Source organism: Cygnus atratus, chromosome 4 (genome assembly GCF_013377495.2).
Source record: "Cygnus atratus isolate AKBS03 ecotype Queensland, Australia chromosome 4, CAtr_DNAZoo_HiC_assembly, whole genome shotgun sequence".
Lineage (NCBI taxonomy): Eukaryota > Metazoa > Chordata > Aves > Anseriformes > Anatidae > Cygnus > Cygnus atratus.
Window position 1 is genome coordinate 32,263,386 of NC_066365.1, and position 19,098 is coordinate 32,282,483.

At 38.9% G+C, this 19,098-nt stretch overlaps 1 protein-coding gene across 1 annotated transcript in view; it reads right to left on the bottom strand.

Annotated features, from left to right (window-relative positions):
• Positions 1–236: 236 nt before the first annotated feature.
• The window catches only part of MND1 (meiotic nuclear divisions 1), a 39,938-nt gene continuing 21,076 nt past the window's right edge, over positions 237–19,098 (bottom strand). Inside the window, exons 6-8 of the mRNA XM_035553019.2 lie at positions 18,163–18,277; positions 2,097–2,141; positions 237–493 (exon numbers count right to left, since the gene is read on the bottom strand). Of these exons, the coding sequence (XP_035408912.1) occupies positions 387–493; positions 2,097–2,141; positions 18,163–18,277 (267 nt within the window). The 3' untranslated portion in view covers positions 237–386. The remainder of the gene's footprint in view (positions 494–2,096; positions 2,142–18,162; positions 18,278–19,098) is intronic.

A 19,098-nucleotide genomic window follows, 5' to 3' on the forward strand; every position in this document is an offset into this window, starting at 1 on the left:
GGGGAAAAATTTACTCTATTCCACATTGCCCAGTATTTTCCATTCCATTTCATCCTGTTTAAACATAAATCTCTCAATCTTCTAGCTTTTAGTACTTATAGCTCTCAGTTAAGCAAAAAAAAAAATAGTCTCAGGACTTCGTGATAATTATCCTCAATAACCTCTCTCTGTTCTTAGTCTGTTTCACACGAGTAACCAAGTCCAGAGAACAGGAGCAGAAAAATGAAATGCAACAAACATTTTTAGAATTTTATTAACGTTAACAAAAACTGCAAATTAAAGGGCAATCAGTCATTTTGGTGAGGATTCAAGCACACATTTAAACATCAGCTGAGCAATATTTAACAAACTATGTACAATTGTGTCAGCCATCGACTGCCGAACAACTAATCGATGTAATCAAAATCTTCTGGAATTCCAAAACTTTTATCAATTCTGCTCTCTTCAAATCCGAATTTACGCTTGGCCCAGGACTTTATTGCAAAGATGTTATCTGTAAACAGGATGGAAAACATACAGTTTTGAATGTTTAAGAAAGCGTGACTTGTGGTCTTGCATACACCAAATCCATTTGCACCAGCTCTACAGAGAAGAAAAAGGTACATGGTTGAGAACATCACTATTAAGTAGATTTGGAACTGAAAACGGGAGCCTTTCGTTAATGACATTTTTACTAAATATTAAGTAAAACATGTCATCTCCTTTGGAGGTTACCTTGGTCTTTTCTTGTGCTTCTCCTATAAAAGGATTGAAAGCTACAGTTATAGTGTAAGTTTGCCATACAGTGATGAGGAAAGTGTGAATGTAAGAAGTATTCTATAGGTCCTTCTTCAACTAATCACCTGATGTGTGATTGTCCACAACTGCAAAAATCTGATTCAAGTTAACCATAAGGTCCTTCCTAGTCCTGCATGTGCTTGAAACTCACTATTTGCTACCAAGCATAAAATGCAGTATTCATTCAAGATAGTAAGTGTTCTCTGTGTTTGCACAACATGGAAATGTTCTTTGTTCTTTTTTTTTAAGCATCAGACATTTGGTTTTAAAAATGGTCTTTTAACTATATATATGCTATATATATATATATACACACTACAACCTCTAACCTAATTCTGCAATTAAACAGCAAAGTACCTTCTGCAGGCTGAGGCATAGTTCCCTCACTTCTCTAAACATCTTGATAACAACAGCCTGTCATCAACAATAGAAAGCCCTGACAACTGTACCCCCCCAAGTTATTTTCAAAATACGTAACTTTGTTTCTTCATAAGCAGTAAACAACCCAGTGAAAATGAAGATAGAAAGTAATAATAGCCAAAAGACTATGACTACTATAGACTGCTGCACTTGGCATAACAGATAATAGCGAGCAGTCAAGCAGTAGTAGATGAATTCTAAACAAAAAATTACAAACTGTATTCCAAATAATTAACGAAAAAAGTACGGATGTACATATTGCTTGCTCTGCAAAATGGAAATATGAAGCAACATAGCTAAGCTAAGCAACAGCAGAAAATTGAGTTAAACTTCCATACAAATGTTACCGCAGTAAATTTCTATAAAACTGTGCAGCATTTCTCCTGCACATCAAAGCTGATGAATTAGGTTAAGAAATCCCTGCTTTATATTAGCATCCATCATATGGTAGCAGCAATAAGGTTCCACAAAGCATTCTACTTTTCAGAAACAGATGAAAATTCAGAGAAGAAGAATTAACCTTTTTGGATACCTGGAATTATGACAATGCCAAACTAAACACTGCCATTTCTGGTCTCTTTCTATTAAAGTTTTCCTCATCTTAAGAGATTTTAACTCAACCAAAAAAATGAGCTGTGGGTTTTAACATGGTGTGCAAGACAGCACCAGAAGAACAGATCTATTAAGTGACATTAAGTACATCCAGTAATTAAACTGAGGAAATTTATTCTTTTGTGTATAAATCATGGTTCAAAAGATATATTTCTGTATGCTTTTTAAAAGTGAGAGCTATCCTGCATCAAGTCCTAATAACATTTAAAATTCTTATTATCAAGTAGGTCTTTTACTCAAATTGCTCTAGCATGAAGATGTGCTAGGCAAGATAAATGCATACACACCAGTCCATCTGTTGGCTGCCTCCTTGGCTATTTTGTTTGTTTGGCCTGAAACAGATGAAAACAAAAAAGAAAAAAAAAGCATAAATCAGAGTGAAATCATACAATAGTTTCAAAATATGGAGATTACATTTTTATTGATGCCATTTCTAGGGAACCACAGATTATAAAGAAGTTATTCTATTGCTTCCAAAGCCTTTTTCTGTTTTACAGTTTTAATGTTCCACCAAGCATGAAGCTAAATTAAAGAGAATCAGGAGCAAAGGAGCGTAAAAGACACTATATGAACAATTGTGAGTTTTTGAAGTGAATTTTAAAATAAAATAATCCTAGTTTGGTTTGCCTGGGGACTTAATTGTCTGTATCCAGATTGGAACTAGATACATGGCCTGAAGGTACTAGGGGTAAATGAGATTGAAAATATTTTATAATCCTCTCTGCATGTAAACTGTCTGTCACATAGGTATGTACGACTCTATACAGATAAGGAAACTGACAAGAGTAACGGTCTATCACAGGAATCTGCAAACATATCACATAGCTCTGGAAAGTCCCGTGAGCTTTGAGAACCCCCTCGATGAAAGGAAGGCAAAATAATGCTCCTGGTTATTAGACTTGGCTTCCCTCACTTACCACAACTCCAGATTTAAATACCTAATAGTAAATTGCCATTACTACAAATGGCTTTTATATAGCTTCCATGAGGCAAAACTGTATTAAGAAAAAAATCCTCTTAGATCACCTTGCTCCCAGTAAAAAAAAGTACTGAATCAAATCAACAGGTTGGTTTGTAACGTGGGAATTTATCAGAATCATTATGGTTCTCACGCCTACACATAACTCAGTTATTCCCAGTCAGTCTTGTTAGTACTTGCATGATAATATTCATTTGAATGGTCAGCATGAAATTTGTCTCCAGGGGTACTGAGAAGTGAATAGATGATCAGGTGTCCATCGTTATAAAGATTATACTTCAGGCAAAGTTAAATTACCTTGAAAAATCATCTGTTAGCACGCAAGAAAGTAAGCACTCATTATTCTACCCTTCGGTATATCTCAGTAAGTGATGTGGAAAATGTTTAAATGACAGTAAAACACAGTTTCAATAACTGCAGCTTCTGAAGATGGTATACAATTAGAAAGCTTGGACATACCATAAAGAAAAAGAAAGACAGACAGAAAAGGGAGTGGGTGGGAAGATGGCATTTTGGATCATTTGCATACATCAGAAATTCAAGTTATTCCTTGCTGAACAGACATACTCCTTATTTTCTTTGCTGACTTCTTGTTGCCACCTCCACTTTTTCAGTTCCATGAATGGCAGCACTGACATCACACTGGCAGCCAAGGACATTTTGAACTGTACTTTACCTGATGTTACACAGAGCAAGTTTGCAGAGTAAGGGCTTTTGCTGGTCAAGGCTTTAAATGCGTTAGCAATGATACTTAACTCAGCTTTTTTTTTTTTTTTTTTTTAATGCTAGAGTACAACTGTAAAGTTGCATTTGACTCCAAGTCAAAGTTTGAGTGGCAAAAACTAGGATGGTATCAAACTCCCTGGATCCAGAGCTGCAAGGTAACGATACCCAAGGTCGGGATGCGGCGACCGCCTCCATGGCGCCTGCTAGGGCTCTGCAGAAAGCTCTGCTTTGCTGGAAGCAGCTAAGCAGCCGATTCCTCTGCTTTTGCATTGCACAGCAGCTCTAAGCTCCTGCAGCTTTCAGCACACAGCCCTGTGCATAAAGCACAGTGGCTGTATTGGTACAGAGGATGTGAAAAATAGCAGCAGCATGGTGCTTTGTCACCCTTCAAACACTGCTTACGCATGTTAAAATACACAGATGCAATTGGGTTTAAAATGTGACTTTTACCTCTGACAAAAAAGGCTGAGGTGACCAACAGATGCAGGTGGGGCAACAGTGTGGCTAGAATGGTGGTGGCTGCCTGTAACAGAGCTGTGGCTAGAAATAACATCATGGTAGCAAGGGCAGGAAGCTATGCGGGGAAGCCCACAGTGGGCAGCACCTTCAATGACTAAAATAGTAGGAAATAACAAAAGCAACAACAAATAACAAAAGCAACAACAAAAGCAAGCAGAGAGTGAAAGTATACAAACAAAATGGTGAAAGATTTTAACCACATCATTCTTGCCATGCACCACCTGGGACTGATCACAGACTGACAGCAAAGTGTCATGCTGCAAGTGTGGAAAGATGACAAGTGGAGGCAGAACTTCAGGATGAGGAAGGTGACATTCAAACAATCTGGCTGAATATCAAAGAAAAGGCTGCCCCAGTCCTCTGGAAGCTGGGAACACACATCCCCCACATTACTGACAGCGAGCTCAGAGCTGGGGAAACAAGAGCCACTTGTTTCCTCAGGCACAAGACATCTCCAGAAAATGCATCCACTAGAGGCTGGGGCAATTCTCGTTGCTTGTGATTTCCCATTTACACTGGCTGGCATGCAAGAGCATCACACAGAGGCAGATGTGAGTTTATTCTGCCATGCCTGAAGTTGCTTAAGCCAACAGCCGTATTGTATCAGCAGCAATGCCAGCTATTTTGGCAAGTTACAACACAGCCACGTGTTCCTCTTGTCTAGCCTGACCAAGCTGATGCAAACAAGACAGCTTGCACCGCCTCTTGTCCTCAAGCGAGACTGGCGCTGCCGCTGCTGCATGATGGCGCTGCAGTCTGCTTAACCACTAATTCCTTCACTTACTTTCCCTTTACATTTCTTTTTTTAATCTAGGGTGGGGGAAAACACGCCTCATCCATCTCCAGAAACCGCCATATCATTCACCATAGCTATGGGCTGGGTGAGCATTTAGCTATGTGAAGTCAAGACTAAAATGCCTTGGGATGTGGTTCAATTCTTGCCTATGATTCCACTGCAGAACCTCGTCTGCCTGAAAGAGAAAGGAGGAACAGCTACTGGCAGTCACGGACCTGCATCACCTGAAGACACCAGCTGCATCTGCATTACCGCCAGCATCTTCCAGAGGCCCCACCTCCATCACAAGAACTGAGAGGCACAAAGGAATCTGCACCTGGACTACTTCATGGAAACCTCTTGTAGTTGCTTGTTGGGACTTTCAGTGGTTGCATCATCTGCACACGTGTGTGCACGAAGAGTGAGGGAGCGGAGGAGGAGCAGAACAGACATCCCCGCCACCTACCTCACGTGCTGATGCAAGTCAAAGCCATGCTGCTTTGGACTGCCTGTTCTCTAGCTCCACGGGATCATACAGCCATCGGCCTCCCACACAGCGGGCTGAAGTATGTATTTACTTCAGTTCCTGTGACAACTCATCAATCGACTTGCCTGCTCCCTGCCTGCAGGACTCAAGGCGTTTGCTCAGCTGAGGCGCACACCTGTGTCCTGGGCTGACCAGTTTCAGGCACTCTCAGCATTTTCTAAGCTGGTAAATGGAAGCTTGTATTCTCTCTCCTGAACTGAACAAAAGCAACCACTGCACACACAGCGGTGCAAGACCAAGAGGCAGCACAGCTTGCATGGCTTTTTAGCCTAAATGATTCAATGACTCTATGCTTGCAACACTAGACTGTTATGTTAGCAAGACGCACCTGGAAATATACCTTAAATAGTGAGAGGCTATGGGTCAAAGAGTTAGTACTAACCAGTCCTTCTAGAATTCTCTTCTTCCCTCAACCCCATGCATCTCTGGAAACCTGCAGGGAACTCAGGAGGCCCAGATTCTGGGAACTGAATCATTTTCCTAAGCAGTTTCCTTACCATAGGGACAAGCCTCTAAATCCCCGTAAAGGAAAGCAAAGATAGGGAAAGGAAGGCCTGAATGTTTAAAGAGAAAGTGGAGGAGGGCTCTTTAGGGCAGGCGAGTGACAACCAGATGGTGACCACAGGGATAAAGGAGCAGACCAGGAGACTGCCCTGAAGAAAGGGCGCGTGGAACAGCAGCAGGAGGTCCAGCAAAAGCCTCCTGAGGCAAATGGACAGCACCCGACCTGGAGTGACGTCCAGCGGCACAAAACGTTAGTGCAGCAATGTGTCCAGACAAATCTGAGCTGGCTGCATGTACTGGCTCAGAAGCAGCGTGGTCAGGCCATGCTGGTTTTGATTCAGCTCTGGAAGCCACTCTCTGCATACTGCAGAACCACAGTCTCCTCTTTCCTCTCGTCCCTGCTCCTGCCCCCACATTCACCCACTTTTTCCCTGGAGGGGATGGTGGTGGGAATTGAAGGTCCTACTTGTGTTCCAAAGTGAAATGGCCACTCGAGGTTTTTAAAAACCCCAAATATTTCCACAGGCAGGGAAAACCACTACATGCCTCGTCTACACAATATGCTCCAGGAGACTAGGTTACTCCTTCTGTCAGACTTCTGATACTTCCATGGCTAAAACACAGTTACAACAACAACCACATTATAAATATTTCCAAACTTACTTTCAGGTTCTTCCCAAAAGCTTTTTTAAGTCCTGCATCTATCACTAAAGTAACACTATGGAAGCAGTCACTGAAGAGTATTCAAAAATCAGACTGTAAAGGTAACATATTTTAGCTCCAACAGCTGTAGTGAAAAAGCTCTCAGCACAGCCCCATCCAGCTCACAACCACCTACAGACCTGGAAAAGAAAGACATGTAGCCTTCTTTTCTCTTCTTCTTTGCTTCTACTCTGACACGTTCAAGATAACTTCAGAGATTATTGAAAGCAATGCTTTTATGCATAAACAAAATTTCCAGGACCAGCCAGGAACCCCAATGTCTACAGAACAAAAGCTATCTATATTTATAAAACTAGCACGAGTTGGTGGCAGTTTGACCTACCACAACTAATGCCACAAGGGAACTGTGTGGATTTCCCACCTGGAAGATGCCTGACTGCAGAGAGAGCTAGCACCCTTTCAAGGAGACAGCCACCCACCAACCTGTGGGACTGTTAAGCAGACACATGCCAAAGTCTGAGGCTGTATTTTGCATGTGGCTGAGGGAGTAATCTCACAGTGTGAATTGCAATTCTTGTGTATGAAATGCAGAGAACAGCTGCAACTGTTCACACGGGCCAGTGGGGATTATTAGCCCGAAGATTGCCAGTCTCTCTCATGAAACTGGTCAGGGCAAATAAGTTGCATTATGGGGATTTGAATTCCAGTAATAACTCTGCATCCACTCACACCAAATTTAAATATGAAAAACTGCAACAACCAGAAGAAAAGTATATGAACGTGAATCTCCAATGACTGATTGATTATTCATTGCAGTCTACAGTTATTCATTCTCATGCTCTCGGGCCACCCTCACTTTCCAGAAACATTGTTTACCTTGCTATCATACTGGAACAGATTTATGTTTCTCTGCCCCTTGGAGAAGCATCTTTTTAACATCCCGTGATGCACAATTCCAAAAACCTTTCCCATAAAAGAAAATGTCTCATGCAAATAAAGATCCCATCTCTAAAGCCCAGGGTAGAATGTGAACACAGCAATTCACAGAAACATCGAATTGCTTGGGTTGGAAGGGACCTTAAAGATGATGGAGTGCCAACCCCCTGCCATGGGCAGGGACACGTCCCACTAAAGCAGGCTGCCCAAAGACCCATCCAGCCTGGCCTCGAACACTCCCAAGACTATGGACAACCTGTTCCAGTGCCTTGCCACAACGAGTAAAGAATTACACACCTGTCATCCACCGAGTACAAAAGCTAATTACCTAGCAACTCGTACTGACACATCCATCCACAAACCAACACCAGAGCCCCTGATCGCACAATGATGTGATCAAGTGGCTTCTTTAAACGCCTGAAGTTAAGCATCCTTGAGAGGAAGTAGCTCACAACACTGTCAATAGGGTAACTCAAAACATAGCAAGAGTGGTTTTAGAAGAAAGTTTTGTAACCAAGCATTAGGCGGAGATGCTTGTTTAATGCTATATGCAATTTTCACCTTCCCCCGTGCTTCCCAAAGAGGAGTTTCCACCTATAAAGAGAATAAAGCGCTGTTCTTTAGAAGAATGAGAGCACATCAGAATTTTGTCAGCTTCTTTGAATCCAAAATAACACATCATTCTTCCCCCATACTTCAGCATGCCACATAACACTTATCCCCATGATATCAAGCAACAAATCACAAGGCTTCAGAATTCATAACAACTGAATTCAAGTCAATGAAAAGATATGACTTCTCATTTAAACAACATCACAAATTCAATAGAACTATTTATACTGACATATTACTAAATAATATTGAGGAGTATCTCTTTTTTACATTTAGACTCTGGAAAAAAAATCAGAACTACAGGAAAACAACTGTCGATTATTATGATTCCTACCTATGGATCTACAATTATTTTTAAAAGCATGGAACACAACACAATAAGCCACTTGTGATGGAAAAGCATTCAAGGAATTTTAACACATGAATGAATTAAATTAACATTCCTGTTTCAACAGCTGTATGTACAGACATATATATATATATATGCTTGAAAATAAATCTGAGAACATACATAAGATGGCATCACTCATTTACAGGGTGAGACGCACCAGTGCACAGAAAGCTACCAATATGCTGATCCACATCTATGAGAATATGCTTTTAAAGGGTCTGCAATCTTTGTTGGAAAAAAGTGTCAAGCCTCATCAGCAAGAGCTCCCTCTGTCCTATATGAAAAGGTCACACTGTCAAATTTCATCAGTAAGTACACAGTGTCTCTTTGAAAAACGTCCAACAGAATTTGTCAGAATCGCTACCAAAAGATTCCTCTATGGGAAATAGATGTTCTCGTGCTGAAGCTTACTGTATTCACGTACCCACAGAAAAAGCCCACTTACCTTTTAAGTACGCTACCTGAAAGCCCATGCTGAAATCCTAGTTGCATAACTAAAATGCATCTATTCTTATCCAATTAACAGAGCAGAAGTACTGTTCTTACACAAGGGAAACAAGCACACCAGCCTTCTGATTCAGGGCTCCTTTTCCTCTCTTCACTTACTGGTTGAGCTGTGCTGCAGAACTGCAATTCACACAAAGGCCCATCCCAGAGCGCTTGGCTTTTTGTCACTGCTGCACACCTCCTGTGTCACAAGAGTTGTAGAGAAATGTCTGCAAGGTGTCTCAGGAGGGCCTCTACTCTCTGCACACATGACTTTACACATGTCCAGCCTTACCTATGCCATTTCAGAGCTGTTCGTAGCCTGTTTGTAAGTCTTCCACTGTTAGAGCTTTTACGACCTCCTTAGGCAATCTACTTCTGTGCTTGATCATTGCTACCATTAGAATAGTTTTTCATCCTTTCTTTTCCTGCCATTTAAAGCTATTTACTTATTGCTCAGTTCTCCATGAACCTGAGCAATGGGCTATTCGTTTCCTTTTCTGAAGCAGAAATATGTATCTTCTTTCAAGCCCCTTTTTTTAATCTTTTCCCCCGTAACGTGGTTGCTAGACCTCCAGTCTTTTTGCTGTACTCTGAATTCTCTCCAGTTAGTCATACATTTTAAAGTAAGATATCCGAAACTGAACACAGTGTTCCAGCTGAAGTCTCACTAATGCCAACATGAGTAGAAAGATTATTTCATATATCTTATTGTTGGCTACACTTCTGTTTTTGTATCATTGTAAGGCGATTTTGCTTCACAATATGAATATCTTACGCTCAACCTGTAAACTACTGTAATCCTGACATCTTTTTCAAGCCCACCCCCCTTAACCAATTGCTCCAGATTGTGTGTAACACAATATCCTCAAATGCATACATGTATGTCCTTGCACTTGGCCACTACTGAATTTTATTCAGTGTTTCTCTGACTATCTTGGGAATTTGTCACGCTCACGCTGTCCTCTGTCCACGCAGGCTGTCCTGGTCTCACATCATCTGCTAATGTAACAAAAGCTTATCTTCTGTTCTATTATCCAGCTCATTAATATAAATACTGAGCAGACACAACAGACCCTATTAGAAGTTCTTTGAATGAACCTCAGATTCTGATGCTGAATTACTAGTGAGTAAACCTTGAGTGTAATAACAAAGTAGTCTGAGATTCACACTACTGCACTTTCATCAAGACTGCGTTTCCCTTCTTTTCTTATAACAACATCATGCAAAACAGCAAAGCAAAACTTCTCCCATGCTACAAAGGTCTCTTAGACTAGCAAAGATAAAATCTGTGTTCTTCTATGTATTCCCAAATTGTTTCTCTTTTCCATTTTTTTTCCTATTTTTTTCCTAGTTTTTCCACTGAAATTAGTTCACAAAATGCTCGAATGAGAAAGAGAAAAAGAAACAGAAATACTCTCAAATACACCACCAATAGTATAATTAATTTTACACTGATACAACCTGCCTTGCAAAATGTCTGCAGTTAAATAGCACTGAATGAGGAACCTACGTGAGGAATATACACTCCTAATATGCAGTCCCAATCAAGATAATTCCATAATGAAAACATACTGTACCATACAAAAACACTTGAGAGATTTTCCAATGTGTGGGATTGGCAACACTTTTTTTTTCCTTTAAACAAGGACATTTGACTTTGCACTTAAGACAACAATTTAAAAATCAAAAATACCTTTCCTGACTTCATTTCACCAACAGAAGCCTTGAAAAGGTATAAGTATTTATTTGCAACTCCTTTGAATATCATCATAAGTTTATCAAAACAGACTAAACGGTACCATATAAAACTAACCTCAAACATCGAACACTGGGAGACAAGCAAAATAATCTCTCCACAAAAGCTTTTTTGGTTTCTTATGAATGATCTATAGATTACTTCCATTTGAAGCTCTTTTCATGGTTTTAAAACACAGGCAAATGGATTGCTGCCAATCCATTTCTAAATCAATGAAGATCATAAATGTAGTCACAAGCAGCCATTTTCTACATCACAAATTTTATCAAGTGTCTACCATACTTAAGCAGCTTAACAAATTTTGCCATAAAGATTTACTAGCTCAGACATTAAAATCATTCCCATATATTTCACCTGTCTGCCCCTCACACAACATTTTTTTTTCTGCCATTCCCATACAAACAAAAAAAGAAAGAAAACAAACAGAAAGAACAAAAATAAAACTTGTGAGCTTTCTAACTTAATTTCTGGAGCATGGAACTTGTCAGAGTAGCCAGTTTATTTAAGCAGGGTGTTATATATCCTAGCTAAACATTTGATCTTCCAACTGCCTCTTTTCTGAGTCTCTAAGTAAAACTCCACTGACAAAACAATTTAAAATTTTGTTTTGTTTGGGTTTTTTTTGGTTGTTTTGTTTTGTTGTCGTTTTGTGGGGTTTTTGGTTTGGTTTGCTGTTTTTTCTTGGTTGGTTGGATGTTTTATTTTGGCTTAGCCAGCTAAGCTGCAGCTCCATTTTAAAGCAAGTCAGCAGAAGTTCAAGCTCTGCAAGAATAATAATCTTGCTAGAATGTGTTTGAGGTATAAAAACATAAATATGCCTGTGTATGTACATCTAGGACATTTTTTTCACGGCAGAGTAACCTCAGCTGGAGTCCAAACTTTAGGTCAAATGCAGAGTATCCAGAGCTACTCTGAAAACATTGAGATTTAGGGCTTTTTGCTGAAAGCCAGATGGCCCTTCTGCACTTCAGTTTCCCAGATTCAGTGAAAAGCCCCACATGTCATTTCAAGCTTTGCACCTTTGAAATACACGTGCAGATGCATCTTAAGCTTCAGAAGTCTGTCCTGGTGGTCCCATGCTTGTAATTCATAGAACGGTTTGTGTTGGAAGAGGCCTTAAAGGTTATCTAAATCCAACCCCCCTGCCATAGGCAGGGATGCCACCCACTAAACCAGGTTGGCCAAGGCCCCATATTCTTCCTGGCTGTTATATTCTCCTTTCCTTCTAAGTGCCAGTAGCTGCTCATTTACCTACTCCATATCCTATGTCAGTTAGTCCTTCCCAAACCAGTTTTCTACACTGTTCAACTCACTGTGAGTTCAGGAAGATGCCCTTAGAAAAAATTTTACCTGATGTGCTCCTAGCTGATCAGAGGATCCCGGATTGCTCTTCAGGACATTTACCATGAGAACGACAATTCTGGGAAACGCCTGACAAATTACCATATGTATGAAAGCCTTCTGAAGAAGCAGGCATAAGCGTTCATCAGGCTGACTGGTCAGTAGAAAAGGAGGTTTCAAAGACCTCGCAAGACTCTACCACAAGACAAGGATGTGTGTATACACCATCGGTTCCTAACTCAAACTGACAAGTCTGACTCACTTGCTGTCACCACTGGCAAACTTCAGCGCAGGAACGAAGGACCAAGGTGGGAACTTTTTAATCTACTTCTGTCGGGAAGGTCCTTAAAGAAGCACTTTACAGCCTCCAGCAATCCCAACCAGATTCTGCTGTGCAACTGGTTGCTCTGTCAAAGGAACAGCACTTAAAATAACTCAGCTGCAGACTCCCTTAATTTTCAAGAGATAAAGACAAGTTGAAGGGATGAAGATAAAGTAGCAGAAGTACTGTGGAAACTTGCAATGCCTTCTTGCTTGCGATGATTGCTTGAGGAGCTTTGAGCATTCATGATCAAATATACATTTGCAATTCCACTCATTAGTACCTTGTTCCTTTTTTAACTTTACTTTGCAGTTAAGGTCTATTTTTATTGGTACTGTGTATAATTATGATCACACAGAAGTACTTCTATCATTTTTAGAAGAAAATCAAGAATAAAGATATCTTTAGTCTTGGTAAAGAGTTTTGCTCTGTCGTTTAATGTAGCTCTAGAGTGGGTAATTTAGTTTTTCAGCTTTCCAACTGAACAGAATAGGGAGTGGGGGAAGTATTTAAAAAAATCTTAGCATGATGCAGTTAGTGGAGTAAATGTGTTCGTACATTACTGGTACGTATCTATATGCATTCTTGTACTCCATGAAGGAAGAAAAAGAAAAAAAGAAAGGAGGGGGAAAGGGGTCTTTTAGGGTTTGTTTTTGTTGGTAGCAGATAGCTGCCAGATAGGTATAAAATCAGGCATCATCTATTTCCTGTAATATCCTCATCCAGATCTTCAGGAGATGAATGCATTGAATATGCAATTCTACAAAAACTGAGACTAAGTAATAAATAAATTAATAAATAAATATATATATATATATATATATATAGGGGGGAGGGGTGACTGCTTTTAAATCTATTATTTTTCTACACGCTTTTAAGTGTATGGTTCACTCCAAATAAAGCTCAATTTAACCCTCTAAGGCTAACATAAGTGTGGGTGGAGACTCTAATCTAACTTCAACAGAATGACTAATTTCTAATTGCAGGCTCTTTGTTAATGGTATTGACGCATAAACCATAAAAAGCACAGCTTGTCTCTCAGATGCCAGGTGCATATTTCAGGGTCAGTAGCTAGAAAACATCTTCTTAATGGAAAACTGAACATATTGGATCTAGAGGTGATTGAAAAAACACTCTCTCTATAGGCTTGATCCTATTGACCTTGGTAGGATCTAGACTGTGATTAAAATTATTTGGAGACGTTCACTTTTCTACATGAATCATTGCATTTATAAAAACAGCTATATAGGTAACAATTTGTAAACTGAAAGCACTGGTAATCCTCTTTAGTTTAAATAATCTTTCTGATACCTTTTTCCAAACAATAGAAAGACTTTGCCATAAAATTGCCCATTAAACCACTTTGTAAATAACTGGTGTTTTGGAGAATTTTGAGTAAAACTGATGCAAATAATTTTAAAGCCTCTCCATTACTCTTTTCTTCATTTTCTTCACTACCGTTATCCCTCTGGGAACAGGGATTTTAATAATAAGAACCCCCTAAAAGAATCTAGTACTTGATATTAAGTTTTTGTAATGTCAAATACATCTGTATGCATAACATGTTTTCAAAACAATCTGAATGCAACAATTACAAAATAACACCTGTGTGTATCAACAATGAAAATCCAAAACAAACAAACAAACAACCCTAAAACCACTCACCCCACAAATGTGATTTTTTCCATGTCTAAGCAAATCAGAATTAGAAACTTTTGAAGCATCTACAAAGTTTGCTGTCAACAATGAAAAAAAAAGCACTTTCAAAGTAAGTAAAGCATGATATTTTTTGGTATTCAGTAAACTCTGGCTATTTTCCCAACATTTATTTTTATACAGCCATATAAGCATTAGTTTTAGAAAATAATCTAGACCTCAACTGGACTGATAGTGGTGCCTCTGCAATTACACTTTTGAAGATTCAAGAGGATAACTATGTGGATATTTGTGGTTTGAAATGCAGTCCATTTCAATCCACTGATGCCCCTTGCTACAAGATAAAAATAAACAAAGAGAAGTTTGACATCAGAAATGATGCATTACGTGTGCTGTACTTGGTGGTTTGATGCTTTGTGAGAATACAGTTTGTCCAAACACTTTTTTAAAGTTAAAAGCATTTGTTTAGACCCAACTATGTTTTAACATAGTATAAATTAACATTCCTTTCATCAAAGTAGAAGAATTTTTAAATTCTATAAATGTTTTTCATAGTACAGTGAATACTGAAAATGTTTGTCTGTTTCTGCTTGGAAACTGGTTGACAACTAAGAGCAAAATCAGTACCATTTATATACTTCAGCTGCCAGACAAACCTCTCTATAAAATTAATTGTCAGATAATTATTATATTTTTTTTAAGCTCCCTAACCTCTCTCTGGTGGGCAGAAAGAATTAAATTTGTGCAGCAGATTAATATTGATGTTACATGGAGCTTTCTTTGTCAGCCTTATGCAAATTTAGATAAATAATGAACTACTGACAGCTTGCATTCTCCATGCCTCTGTTCTCTACCATCGGCTTTAGGGAATCTACCAGCATCACATCTGTACACATCCGATCTGTATACATACATGTTTGCCATATAGTCCCTCTGTTGGAGGAATAGGGAAACTCTTCTCCACAATGTCTGCTTTCCCCACGAGAATATCCTCTAGCCTACAAAAATCTGCCTCTAGGTTAAGAAATGGCTCAGTCCTGTACCAACTCAAGCAGGATTACAAGTTCAACACAGAAAAATAAAATCCCAGAATTTCTGTTTTTACTGCCGATGACTGTTGTCAGTTTTATCGCCTGTAATGTTGAGGAAAGATCTATAGCTCAATCCTAAATTACACTAGGTGGCTTACATGACATTTCCAAGGGGCAAACACAAGCTCCCAGCAATGAACTACAACAGTCATTAAAAAAAAATCCCTGTATTTTTGCAAATTTAGATATATTTCTACAATACCCTACCTGTAAAATGGAACTACCCATGCATCCACAAGACCAGACTATTATGTAGCTTCCTCTAGTGGCCAGTCCCTAAACCTTGTTTCTGCTGCCATTTACTGTAGTTGTTTAAACACAAATGTGTTCAAACGCTGTAAACTTGGGAAGGCATTAGAGTTTATACTTTAGCTCTCTAACAGAAAAGCCAAGGAAATTAAGGTAAAACATAAAACAAACCATTTGCTATTTATATTAAAAGGACAAGTGGTAAAGTCAGCAAAAAATAGAGTTATTATTTAGTTCTCTAGTTTGCTCCCTGGTGAATTCTAGTATATTTAGTTACATCGTCAAGCATGACTTTCTCATCCCAAGACTGAGGAAGCAAGACAGATGTTCAGCTTTCATTGTCTTCAGATATTTACTACGAATCATCCAAATTTCATTTTGACCTTGGAATTAATGTGCATGTACATGTGCTGGTGTGTGTTTTAATGAGGCTTGTTGTCATATGTAAACCTAACACACACCACTAGGTTTGCTTCTGCAATACTTTTTATGAGGGAAAGAGCAATTAAAAAGGCACAGCAAAGCATTCACCAAATTAGAAGGCCACTGAAATCAGAAGACAATTTGACATACCCCTAAAATACCACACGAGAATCAAGGCTGCTCTGTGATACGGGATAGGAAGTTACAAGTGTGAAATCTTATACTAAATATTGGAAAAATTTCCTTAGAGGTTAAAGCCATTCAAGGAAGGAAAGAGAAAACCCAAATGTAGAACATGACAACAGCCCATTACAAAACGTATTATACTCAACAATGCAACTCTTAAAAAGTGCATTATGTAATCTAACAGCCATTTCTGATTTCTGACTTAAAATTAAATTAATTTAGATTTAAGAATCCACTCATTGATCCAACTGAAAATAATCACAAGGATTAAGTTACTGAAATTGTATAGCTAGTGGAAAAACATGCATCACTCGTGCAATTTGAAAATGCTTTAAAAATCTCTGAACAAATAACTTTGATTATAAGGTTGTTCAGGGAAACAGCAGTGGTAACTTTTATGTCTAGATGAATACCTTCAATTGCCTGAAATTCTTTACATCTTCTCACACTAAAAACTATAACTTCCTGCATCTTTTTTTGCCTTTGCTCTTCCCCTCACTCTGAAATGAGAGAAGTCTCATCCCCATCCCCCACCCATTATTACCATTATTATTTAAATCCTGTGAAATTCCATTCAGCTCTGACAAAGATGTTAATTCCCCCAAACTGACATTTAGTCATTTATACACTGCTAGCAAATTTAGACAGTGCAACAACGACTGATAAAACATATAACAAAGCATCAACTTTTTAATTGAAGGTCAGGGACAAATTACTTTCAGAACACTACTGTACTTTCCCCTGGGTAGCCCTACCAGGTTCATGTCACAAGCTCCCTTAAACGCTCATCCCTCCATTGCAGAAGCTCATGTGGACCTTACACACACTTCAAAGAAGAGAAGGACGTGCCTGGAGTGATTAACGATTACATTTCTTCCTCTCTTTTCAGATATTAGGCCTCATGTTGCCAGCTAATGCAGTTGTGTCCTGCCATTCAAGCTGTGATTTGTTCCCTTGTGCCTAGTGTTTAGGAACATGCTCATGGCAACTGCTTAAAAGAGAGGCTCTTCAACACCTTCAGTGCAATGCTTACTGTAAGGATATCTCAGCACTTTCAATACCTGGCACTATGAATCCTCTGCTGTCGCTATATGTCTAAACTTACTCATTTCCACAGCTGGAACGTGTCTGTTATTTCTCCTCAGGAGAGCACACAGCAAAGGATTTACAGTACTGTAACCTCAGGTCTCGAGTTTGCTTATTCCCTTTCATACCATTACATCCTTGGGGAAAGATAATGCAGCTGATGAAAAATGTCACAGCCCCTCTAAAGAAAGAATATCTGTCCAATTCGAGGGTGTGCTGCCAATTGTTTATGTTCCTGGCTTTCTCTCAGCACATTTCTAAAGCTGGACTTTAAGAATAAGGAGGAGGAAGAATAAGAAAAGCAAAAGAGTCAGTCATGTATCTTCCCCAGAAAAGGTCTGTGCCGGTTTCTCATCACTCTGTAATGGCATTTTGGTGTAGAGCAATTGAATATGCAGTGGTGTTTGGGTAGCAACCTAAGAGCCTAATAAATAAAACATGAAAGTAGAGAAAATTCAATAAAATTTCATGCATGCTTTTCATTTTTCACATTAAGGATCAGAATATTAAGTACATTTCACTGCTCAATTCTGTATTAAGTACTGCAGTCACTCATTATTCCTTGTATTCTATTTGAATTAGAAACTTCAACCAAACCCCACAATTTCAGAGAGTGCAAACGTTAAGTCAACAGTGTAAAGACATACTTAAGTATAAATACAAATTAAGTGTCTCTAATGAAATGCTTATGTTTTAAATAGAAAAGACAAAGGAAATAGAGTAGTATCTTATTGTGTCAGTATGGGATTGAAGGTAAATGGGAGCCAGTGAATACTTGCCCCACGCATGTTAAGATTCAGTTACAGAATTATTATGGCACCAGAAAGAACGGTCCTAGCATTAATTATAATTATCAGAATTATTTCAATTTTAGGATTGTTTCTTAACAGCTCAGTTGTTGGCAGAGTAAATATCAATTAAAAAATCACCCTATATAGTATGACAGAACACAAAAAGAAATGGTCAGTGTACCTGTATTGTAGTGCTTACAGATTAAAAAAAAAGCAGCTATTCATTGGCTTATCTCTGCACACCAGCTTTTAAGCTAAAAAAGTGCAGACATTTTCCATGCAAAAGTTCACTTTAAACAATATTGACTTACGCATTTCTTCAACAACGTCTGGATCACATTCTCTATATTTGTCTATTTCCGCCTTTAGCTGCTCTTTTTTCTGCCGAAGGGCAGCAAGTTCCTCTGTCAGCGTTGCACGTTCTGCCTGAGGATTCAAAGCATGTTGGGAGATATAAAAAAGAATAAAAATCAAATTACTGCAGAGAACGTTTTTCAAAAATAAAAAGATATAAATTTAAAAGGTGTTTTCACTACTGCTTTCCATCAATGAACCAACCGAGCATTTTATGCACACAAGACTCTTAGTAACACTCAGTTTTCTTCCTTCCAGTTTGTATTCAGTATCAATAAGGTTAAAATGGATAAGCAAAAGAAAAAAGTCCTACAATCTTTGAACTCTGAGTGGTTTAACAAACTCAGGTTAAAGAACATTTAAGATCACTGGTCTTGTCATTAAAGCACTTCCACGTATCAGGATATTATGTATGAATGCTGTGGCAATGTATTTTTCTTCTTCTTTGTTCCACACTGTTCAACAGTAGTAGTCTCAAAAATAAGTTCAAATATTTATGACATGATAGTCTTTCCTGGGAGAGTATACACTATCTACCTCAAATATTCTACTGATTAATAATATCTGCAGACACCTGACTCAGCATGAGCACTCCCATAGCCAACTCAGCACATATTTTGAACTCAGCCTGTACTTACAGTCAACCTCTGGACTTGGCTGAAGACTGGGATATTCAAAGAACTCATGCCAGGGCACCAGGCAGCCTCAGACAGACAGGCAACACAAGTTTGTCTCTGGATAAAAACCTGACAGTTTATAATCTCCACAGCAGCCTGGCAGTCTGAAACACTTTTGAACTTCCACATTCGCAGAGCTTCTGCCTGGATTCAGCCCATTCTGAAAATGCAGAATGGAAATCAAAGGCTTCCAGACACCGGGATATGGAGGCCAGC